This window comes from Rissa tridactyla, chromosome 1, assembly GCF_028500815.1.
Source record: "Rissa tridactyla isolate bRisTri1 chromosome 1, bRisTri1.patW.cur.20221130, whole genome shotgun sequence".
Taxonomy (NCBI): Eukaryota; Metazoa; Chordata; class Aves; order Charadriiformes; family Laridae; genus Rissa; species Rissa tridactyla.
In genome coordinates this window covers 50,852,361-50,862,802 of record NC_071466.1, presented here as the reverse complement: position 1 = coordinate 50,862,802, position 10,442 = coordinate 50,852,361, and the positions used below count along the sequence as shown (strand labels likewise).

The 10,442-nt window shown below is 44.9% G+C and overlaps 1 protein-coding gene across 4 annotated transcripts; it reads left to right on the top strand.

The window, feature by feature from the left end:
- Nucleotides 1-375: 375 nt before the first annotated feature.
- Nucleotides 376-7,690, top strand: SPRY2 (sprouty RTK signaling antagonist 2). Of its 4 annotated transcripts, none has more exons than XM_054188412.1 (3): nucleotides 376-994; nucleotides 3,821-3,910; nucleotides 5,030-7,690. In XM_054188412.1, the coding sequence occupies exon 3, from the start codon at nucleotides 5,081-5,083 to the stop codon at nucleotides 6,020-6,022; it is 942 nt and encodes a 313-aa protein (XP_054044387.1). In that variant the 5' UTR covers nucleotides 376-994; nucleotides 3,821-3,910; nucleotides 5,030-5,080; the 3' UTR covers nucleotides 6,023-7,690. The 4 variants fall into 4 exon arrangements, with proteins under 4 accessions (XP_054044387.1, XP_054044386.1, XP_054044388.1 ...); XM_054188413.1 differs by lacking the exon at nucleotides 376-994 and adding an exon at nucleotides 2,943-3,211; XM_054188411.1 differs by lacking the exon at nucleotides 3,821-3,910 and having other exon boundaries at nucleotides 377-994; nucleotides 5,030-7,688.
- The last annotated feature ends 2,752 nt before the right edge of the window (nucleotides 7,691-10,442 follow it).

The window sequence follows — 10,442 nt, the reverse complement described above, 5'->3', positions numbered from 1 at the left end:
CTGGGAGCGCCAGTGAATGTAGCCCCGCAGAGCCAATGAGCTGGGACCGGATGCGATATATCCTCTGGGACAACAACTGCTCTGTTCCTCCTCAGATCCACATGACGCCATTTACTGCTGCTTTTGCAGAGAGATCACCCTACCTCCTCCGGAAAGAAAAAGAGAGAGAGAGAGAGAGCGAGGGAGAGAGAGCGAGCGAGCAGAAAAACGCCGAGCCCTTGCAGCTCAGATCTCAAATCTTCCTCCTCCTCCTCCTCCACCTCCTCCAAACACACAACAACAACCACCACCACAAATCCGCTGCGCTCCCAAAACACCCCCCCACTCCCCCCCCCACCCCCCCCCCAACCCCACACCCTCCCCGATTGCAAACCACAGAGCTGCCTGCAACACACACACGCTCGCAGAGGGAGCGAGAAAAGCTAGAGGGAGAGAGGGGAGAGGAGCTTGCAGCCAAAGCAGCTTCTCAGCAGAACGGCTACATTGCACAAGCTGCTTTTTCGGAGGAGCTCAGTGGAAGAAAGCTTTGGGATTTTATTTTAGATCCACTTTTTTTTTTTTATTTTTGTTTTCTTTGGCTTTCCCCTGCCTCTTGATCATTTGCAACAACAGCAACAACAACAACAAAAAAAAAAGTGACTTTGTATTGACGATTCGGCCTCCTGTTCATTGAGGAAAAAAAGGAAAGTGTGTGTGTGAGAGACTGATTTCTTTTTAGGAGCAAAGAAAAATCACCCCAATCCGGAGAGGTGTTTTTATTATTATTATTATAGTATATACGCGCACACACGTATTTTATAATCGATCTGGGGAGAGGGACCTAACTTTGCTCTGGACTTTTTACATGGTGAACATTCGTACTCTAATTTGCAAGTTGGACTAAAGCAGAGTTTGGAAAAGAATTTTTTTTTGCTTTAGGGCTGGATTTATTTGCAAACCGCAGGAAGAAGAAAATACAAGAGAGAGAGGGATTTGGTGCAGCGCCGCGATCACGGTGAGAGCCTTTTCCTTCTTTGCAAAACAAGCTTTTCAGTAAACCCCCCACCTCCCCCCCCCCCCGGTTGCTCCAAGAAAACTCGTGGAAATGTTTGAGGCCGATCCCTTTTCCATTCGTACAGGTTCTCCTTCTTCCCCCCTTCCCCTCTCCTTCCTTTCCCAGAGAGGAGCCGGAGGTGGGATTTCGGAGCGGTTTCTCTCCGGGTAGGCGGGGGGGGGGGGGGGGGGGGGAAGCTCCGCTGGGGTTTGCGGGCTGCGCCGCGTTTGCGCCCCGCCGGGCTGCCTCGGGGGTGCGGGGGGGGGGGTGGGGGGGTGGGTGGCGCGGAAGGTTGAGCGGGCGCGGAGGCATGCCTGCGGGGGCTGCGGGCGGGGCGGGGAGGGGGGGGTGTGTGGAACGGGACACGACACGGGAGTTCGGCGTGTTCTCCCTGCTGTGGGGAGCCGGGCGCGGGCGGTCCTGCGCGCTGCTGGCTTGCCGGGCACGCGTGGGCTTCCGACAAGCCCCCGGGGGCGGGTGGCGGGGGAGTGTGTGTGTGCGTGTGTGTGTGTGTGTGTGTGTGTGTGTGTGTGTGTGTGAAGGGAGGGCGCTGCGAGGTTGGCGAGCGCCGGAGCTGTTTCTGCCCCCCGTTTTGGGGGGAGAGCGAGCAAACCCGCCTTTCAGTGCGTGATTTACGCCCGTCTGTAGTGGCGTCGGGAGATCCGTGCAATTCGGAAGTGAGTGCACGTCTGGTATAAATATGAACGTGTGTGTGTGTATTCGCATGTATATTTCTCGTGTGATGAAATTAATTCGGTCCATAAGACAAGGAAAGTTCTTCTATGCAGAAGGGCATGTGTGGAGGGGAAGGAAAGCCTTAATTTCTGTTTTTGCTTCTTTTTTTCCTTTGGTGGGTTTACTTTGTAACAACCCTCCTACCCCCCTCAAAAAAAAAAAAAAAAAAAAAAAGAAAAAAAGCTGGTGTTTTCAGCAAGCGATTTGTGTGTCAGTTTGCCCCACCCCGATGGTAAAGTCCCTTTTGCCCTAATCCATAGTCTGATCACACACTCGGCCCTTAATGGGGGTTTCAAAGCACTTTGAAAGAAGAGGAGGTGGTTGGTGTGTGTGTGCGGTGGGGGTGGGGGTGGGGGTGCCTTGCACAGGCTCCGGACACAAAACAGAAATTCACGGGCAAAGGACTTCTCCCCCTTGGGCTCGCCTTCTCCCAGCCAGCGGAGACACGGTTTTTTTCCACCGCACGCAAGAAGCCCCTTGCGTTTTAAACTTCCCCAAATGTGCCGAACGCGAAACCCGGCCCCCTGCTCGCCCTTTTGCCAATCCGAGCTAGGAAAAGTTAGCAATCATGGCACTTGAGCTCTGCGAGAGTGGACTTTGGCTTTTGGAAGTGGGGGGGATCGTGTTATCACACACATGCACACACAAAAAGGCGAATGCTGCCTCTCTGCTCTTGGTGGATGGAGAGGGGAGAAGTGGTAGCTCAGAGGAGGGAGAGACGTGCTTTCCCCCTAAGAGTTTTGAGGCGAATGCATGTTTGCAAATAAATGTGCTGGCGGTTTGCATCTTGTCCTGGTAGCGGATCTATCAAGGGGAGAAAAAGGAGGATCGCCCGGCTGGGACCCATGTCCCGCTGCAAAATGCCTTCTGGGTCCCTTCGGGCTGGGGGGGGGAGACGGGGGAACGGGGGGCGGCGGACTGAAGTTCAGGCAATTTGCAGAATATGCGTAAAATAAGAGGAGCTTTTTCCAGCGGCCGGCTTTGTGGAGCTGAATGGGTGCTTATGGCAAGGCGAGAAGGGGGTAATCTGCCTTTTGCCCAAGTGTCCCGGAGGTGTTGTCTCCAAGCGTCTGCAGGGCGCCTTGCAGTACCCGGGAGGGGATGGCCTCTTTAGCATCTCTCGGGGGGGAGGGGGGAGGGCACGGGGGGGAAGAGTTAAAAGGAAACATGGGTTTGACTTTCCCGATAAGGCGGCTGCAAGCAGCCCCCTCCCACCTCCCGGCCCCCGAGGATGTCTCCCGGTTATCTCCAGGTTGTCTGCACTTGCGGGGCTGCCGGCGGCTCCTGCGGGCCGGGGGCTGCCGCCTCCCACCTGCTGCGCGCCCCGGGATGGAGCCTGCGGAAGGCAAGGGGGACGAGAGCCGAGGCTTCTCCTCCAGCTCCCACCTTGGCGTCTGAGGGGGGCTCCGCCACCGAGGCCGGTGTCGTCTTAAGCGCCTGCAGGTCAGGGTCAGCTTTGCTTTTTGCCCGGGGTTGTCATTTCTGGAGAGGCAGGGGTTTGGGTTCGGCGTATCTTCTTCGGTTTAAAGTCTGGGCGTGGAGGGCAGACAGGGCTGCTAGTTCTTCTCAAGGATGGGGAAAGTATTTTATTTTCTGTTCTTTTTTATCTCCAAGTAGTTTCAGGTGAGGAAACGTCTGCTTAGGCGGTTGTTTGAAACTTTTTATATGGTTTTGATTTGAAGAAAACTTAAGCAATGCTTCAAGATAAGTTTGCAATACTTGGAGTTTTTTTGGTTTTTGGTTGTTTTTTTTTTTTTTTTTGGAGGGTGGACCACCATGACATACACTCTGTGTCCAGAACCAGGATTTGGCAATGTTTAAAATAGCTGATCACTCTTAAAACTTAATTTTTCTTATTTAAAAAAAAAAGAAAAAGTGCTTGAGGGAGGGGCCAGGAGTTAAAAGGTTAAATGTTTTCCACTGCTGTTAGAATAAAGACAGTGTCTTGAGATATTAATTGTTAAGCTGTTTGGCCATATATTATTATACTGAGGTATAGTATTATTGTTGGTAACTGATGTGTACAGAATAACACTATGGTGCTCTTTCTAGGTATAATTGGAGACATTGTGTGGTCCTTGTAAGAAGCTTGGTTCCTGCTTGGGTTTTAATTGTAAAATATTGTTCTGGATTTTTGTACAGGTAATTGGATTTTGGAACCACTTTAAGATATGATAAAGGCAAAACAAATATTAACTAATTTAGAGGGCAGTACTTGAAACTTTTGCATATCTGAGTGTGGAAGTTAGTTATTTACAAGTTCTCATCTTCTGGGTCTTTTACTGGGTTTCCGTTTAAATTCTTAAGTCTGCGTTTCTACTTTGTAGTTAATGATCCTTTAAAAGTAATATTCGCAATCGAGTAGACTTCTTGGATGCTGGCATTGTTTGATTGTATTATGCATGCCTCTGTCCCGCAAGCCACTCTTGGTAATACTTCCAATTTGAAATGTAGTCTATGGAATTTTTTTACACGTTTTAAAAAAATAAAACTCTGGTAGCATTGCCTTTGTAGTATTGAGCCTTAAAATAACAATCACAGTGGTGTACACAAGTATGACACACATTAAAATACTGGAGAGAGATATTTTTACTTGTGCTGTTGAAGTTTTTGGTAGCACTAACTCATTTAATGTCTAACCTCAAACATTTTATTGCTATTTAGTGTTTTTCTTGGGACCATTGGTATTAAACTAAAATTTCCTATTTACATCATGTAAAGTTTAATGTGTAAAGAGACTAGCCTACCAAAATATTATCCAGTTTTAAACAAAATTGGAGAATTATATGTCTGTCATCAGCAGGTCACATTACACTTGCTAAATACTTGCAGGCTTTTTTTTTTTTTTTTTAATATAAGCTTTTCAGTAGCCTAATGTGGAAAGAAGAGTCACTTCAAGTGGCTGAAATGTAATCACTTTAAAGGCCATGGTCTAACCAGAAGATGGCCTGGGAAGCCTTAGTTAGCAGGGGCGATACCTAGACTTTCTAGAGCCACAAGTTAAGATGCGTGGACCTAGAACAGAATCCCTGTAGGCTCTCCGCGGGAGCAGTCAGGACAGGCCAAGGGAAGTGCATTCAGCTGACCCGGCGCCCGCGCTCCACCCCAGATGTGGCTCCCTTTTTTTTTTTTTTTTTTTTTTTTTAATGGTTGATGCATTACTTGCTTGTGCGCGGCGCCTGTGGGACCCTGCGGGCTTCAAGGCTGCTGGAGGGAGCATGAGATATGTTGCAATAGTGAATCCTCTCTTTGTCGCTCCAGGATTTCAGATGTGTTCTAAGCCTGCCGGGGTGAGCACGCTTCCGGGCACTGATGGAGACGAGAGCTCAGCACGGCAGCGGGTCGCAGGCCTTGCTACAGGCTCGGCGTGACAGTGGGAGACCGCACGGGGAGCCCGACCTGCGGGATGTCCTGACGCAGCAGGTTCACGTCTTGTCGCTGGACCAGATCAGAGCCATCCGAAACACGAATGAGTACACGGAGGGACCGATGGTGGCTCCGCGGCCGGGGGTCAAGTCCACTCCTCGGCTAGCAACCCAACCCAAAAATGAAAGGCCCCATGGCTTGCCCGAGCATCGTCATTTTAGCCGGATTCAGCACACGCAAACGCACGCCTCTCCTCGGGCGCCTCTGTCCCGGTCCATCAGCACGGTCAGCACAGGTTCGCGGAGCAGTACAAGGACAAGTACGAGCAGTAATTCATCCGAACAAAGACTTCTCGGATCATCTTCGGGGCCGGTCGCCGACGGGATAGTCCGAATGCAGCCCAAGTCTGAGCTCAAGTCAGGCGAGCTGAAGCCGCTGAGCAAAGACGACTTGGGAGCGCACAGCTACAGGTGCGAGGACTGTGGGAAGTGTAAGTGTAAGGAGTGCACGTACCCGAGGACCCTCCCATCGTGTTGGATCTGTGACAAGCAGTGTCTTTGTTCCGCCCAGAACGTGGTCGATTACGGGACTTGCGTTTGCTGCGTGAAGGGCCTCTTCTATCACTGCTCTAACGATGACGAGGACAACTGCGCCGACAACCCCTGCTCCTGCAGCCAGTCGCATTGCTGCACGAGGTGGTCCGCCATGGGTGTGGTGTCCCTCTTTCTGCCTTGCTTGTGGTGTTACCTACCAGCCAAGGGTTGCCTTAAGTTGTGCCAGGGCTGTTACGACCGGGTAAATCGGCCTGGGTGCCGCTGTAAACACTCCAACACCGTCTGCTGCAAAGTTCCCAGCGTCCCCCCCAGGAACTTTGAGAAGCCAACATAGCATCGCTAGTCAGAAATACTAAAGTTAACGAGGATTATTTTAACGTGCATATGCAACCAACTTAAGCAGCTATGGTCTTGGCACTGTAGTAGAAGGGTTGGGGATGTGCGTTGCTGTGTGCAGTGAAATGCTTTTCTCCGTGTGTGCCATCTTAACTGATACGCTTGTTAGAATCCAGCTAGTGGGATACGGGGGAAAAAAAAAAAAAAAGCAAAAATGGGATGCAGTACCTTGTGACCCACATATTGCATAAGCTAAAGCAACACAGACACTCCTAGGCAACTCTATTGTTTGTGAATAGTACTTGCAAAATTTGTAAATTAGCAAATGACTCCTTTTTTTTTCCATTGTTTTCTGCCAGAGATAATGTGCTATATTTTTGTATATACAATAATATTTTCAACTGTGAAAAATAAGTGGTGTCATAAGACATGGCACAGTCACAAAATATTATACTAATATGTTGTACATTCGGAAGAATGTGAATCAATCAGTATGTTTTTAGATTGTATTTTGTCTTACGGAAACCTTCTATTACAAGACTCTGATTTCCCTTTGGACTTCATGTATATTGTACAGTTACAGTAAAATTCAGCCTTTATTTTCTAATTTTTTCAACATATTGTTTAGTGTAAAGAATATTTATTTGAAGTTTTATTATTTTATAAAAAGAAATATTTATTTTAAGAGGCATCTTACAAATGTCACCCCTTTTTATGAGGACGTCATAGTTGCTGCAAATAAGGGGTGAACGATGCATATGTTCACTATAAAATAGAAAATATATTAACGTTTGAAATTAAACTGGGCTACTTGTCATTTTTTCCCCCCCATTTATTGTTCTGAGTTGGGAAAACTGGTATTTCTAATTGCAAACTTCACAGTGATGTGGTCACAGCGAGCCTAATACGAAAGCAAAAGTAGAATTTTTCAAGTGTATTTTTGTTGTTGTTGCTTACTACTTTGCCTGAAAATAATGCTGGATTTTTGCTTCCTTCCTTTGCAGAAATGTCCCGTATCCTGTTCCTACAGCAGAAAAGGAAAATGGGCATAGGAAAATGCATTAATTCATTCCAGACTAGGACTAATAGGCACTGAAAGCTTGACCTATTCTATAAGTGATGAGCTTTTGTGCTTCAAATAGGAAATAAGTAATCATTCACAAAAAATGTTAGGCTTGCACGGCTTTCCTCAGAGAGAGAGAGAGAGAGAAAATTAATACGGTCAGTGCAAAAAGCTTGCAGGATTATTTGTTAAAAGTAGAAGAATATGCCACAGGGAATGATAGATCTGAATGCAGTCCAGCCTTATGTCAAACACTTGCCTCGCTTGTAAGAAGAAAGTTGCTTGATTTGTCATTTGTGGCAGTTACCTTCCACTGAGGTCAAAATCCTTTGGCTGCCAAGTTTCCCACCGGAAGCCTAGAGAATGATTTACCTTTCTTTATTAACAAACTATCATTTCCTGTTCTGAGCATGTCTCTCCAAGTTTAGAGGTCTTAATGTTGAATTTTATTTATACGTTTCTTAAACGGGCATTTAAGAAATAGTCCTAAGTATTTTTAAGCTAATGCTTAGAAAAATCTCACAGCCTTTTCTGAACCCTCTCCAACAAAAACAAGTTATAACTAATAAATTAAGAACTCACTAAAAGTTGAAAACCAGAGCATTGAGTAAACGTTACATCTTTTTGCCCCTTAGTTTTCATCTGTGATCTGGTGTTCTGGGCTATTTTACCTAGGTCTGTAGTACTCAAAAAGCTTTCACTGCGATTGTGCGTATTGGTTATCAATCATCAAGTGAAATTAAAAAGTGCAAGTCCTGACTAGTTTGCAAAAAAAAAAATAGCTGATACATGGGCCATGGGCCTTGTTCTTTTTTTTTCTTTCCCTCTCTGGTGAAAAATATAAGCTGGTTTTCTTTCCTCTCTGCACCAGCTGTCTGAATACTTTGGTATACAAAGACGAGCAGTATATATTTAGCCTTCCGAGTGGAATTTGCCAGGAAGAAGGTGGTTTATGTTACATGAGTAATTTGTGCAGATTTAAAGCGCATCAGTATCTTGTGACCGAGGGCATATATGTGAGATTGTACCTGGCTGCTGATAAACAGAGATTTTTACAATTTTTTGAAGAAATTTTGTTCTTGAAGGGGTTGGTAACCATCATGTGTTTCCATTCACTGAATATAATTCTTGAATTTGATTAGATGTTTATGCTTAAGCTGTCCTGACTTAGTCTTGCTGATTGAAAAGAAACACGGGAATAGTCAAGTAGTCCCTTTACTGGGAGAATCTTTGACCTTTAGGCTGCATTTTGGAAACCCCCAAACCCACTGATTTCAGTAGACAGTAAACACAGTCTTTTCACTGTGTTCGTGAACTTGACAATACTGAAGGTGAGTCCTGCTTTTCAGTGATTCATGTTTCAGTCAAGGGAGGTGCCTCTAAGGAAAGCTGAAGGTGAAACTGGGAAACTGCGGTATGGCTGAGCAGTGTAGTAGTCAAGGAGGGCACAACTGTCGAAGTCCTGCTAGATGAAGTCCAATACTGAAACTGTGGGTTTGCTTCGGTTTGCGCGACAGCAAATGCTTTGACTGTCTAGCTGGGTCCTAAGGGAAAAGGAAAACCATCTTCTTTCTGGAATATGAAACAGGTCTCAACATTAAACAGTGGTTGTCACCTTCCACTTGGTTCTTAATGAGGACAAATAGTGGATCCCCCACCCCAGGTAAGCCCACTGCCAGCGAATTGGGTTGCATCTATGACAACGTATGACAATCTGTGACAATATATGACAACATCCTTCCTATGGAAGGAGGACGTACAGGAGGATGGCATTAGGCACTGCCTGTTGGGCTAACTACGGTGCTGGGGTCTAGGCTTCAGTATGAATTAGCATGCGTGTGCAGTGGGGTCTTAAAAGTTGGCTTGCATATGTTAGTTAACATCCTAGTATTACCCTTAATTAGATAAGGTTCACAATTCTAAATAAAACCAAAATCTTGCCTCAAACAGATTAGATTGTTTTAGTAAGAATTAAGAGGGCTTTTCAAGTGGATTGAGATAATGTTATTAAAGCGTGCCTACTTTGTCCTTTGAGATAGGAAAGTGGAGCTCCAGGAAAGGAAAATTTTCCATACATGGGTTTTGAGGATAACAGCAAAAGTCATGTCAGATACACACCATAAAAGACTTTAATTTTAAACAGCTATTAAGCCATGAGAGAGAGGAAGCCCCTTATTATTGCTGCATTTGTGGTGTTGTTGCTTTGGTGTTTTGATCTGCTTACCTCCTATAAATTCTGATGTCACTGTAACGTTTGCTTCAAGTTAGAGACCTGCAGGACTGAGCTGACAGTTGACTATAGTAGCAATGGAAACAAATAGCTTTTTTTCAAATTATTTTCCCTATGATGTGAGCTACAAATAAATATATCAAATTCGCTTGTACAGTAACTTAGAACTGTCTCTATTAATATCCTCAAGCAATTTTTTTTATTTTGCTCTTTAATGGTTTGAGGCTTGATTATAATTTCTTTTTTGAGATAGTGATCATAGCAGTAAAAAAAAAAAAAAAGAAAAAGAAACTTGGATTCAGGTGGAGAATAAAAAGGACTTTAGATGGAAATAAATTTTTTCTTAAAGGATTTGAGATCATATTCAGGTGAGTATTTACATATTCAAGCGAGTTACCAAATCAGTCTTCAAAAGCCAAAATTCTCCCAATGAGGAAGTGCAGTAGTTAAGTGGTCATGATGATTAACACAATAGCTTTTTTACACTTTCTTACAAAACTCTCAGCATGAGTGAGGTGGAAGTGACTTGACAGTAGAGAAGTACTGATCACTTATGTACCATGCATAACTTGCCTTTTTTTAAAATTTATTTATTTTATTTTTTTAATGTACAGTTTTACCTGTATTATCTTTTTTCACTTTTGGCAAAGGATAAAATAATTCATTTTTGTGATGAGTGAAACCTTAAGGCTTATTCTTAAATGGCAGGGAGAGAATAGAATGCGTTTCTGTACTGCAGCAGAACGTTCAATTATTTTTAGGAATTAACTGTTGGGGAAGATTGATTTGAACAGTCTGTCTTGTCTCAGATGTTCCTAGATGGGTGCAGGTACAGCGAGTAATAATGATTTCATTTGCTGAGACTAATTTCTCAATCAGTCACTGGAGCAGAGACCCAGAAAGAAATTGGCTGAATATGAGAGCACGCTTGGTTGAGTAATGTCTGTATGAATAGTATTGGATAGATTTCTTACTGAAAATGACAGCAATGTATTGGCTCATCTTAAATAAATCAGTTACAGGTTGGGGTTGCAGGTAGACTACATTGTGACAAAGCGCACCAAATCCTTACCAATGAAAATACTCAGTTTTGTTCCTGATTTTAAACTGGAAATTTAGAAATAC

Coding starts and splice junctions, on each gene's coding strand:
- SPRY2 (XM_054188412.1), top strand. CDS start 5,081: ATGGAGACGAGAGCTCAGCACGGCAGCGGGTCGCAGGCCTTGCTACAG.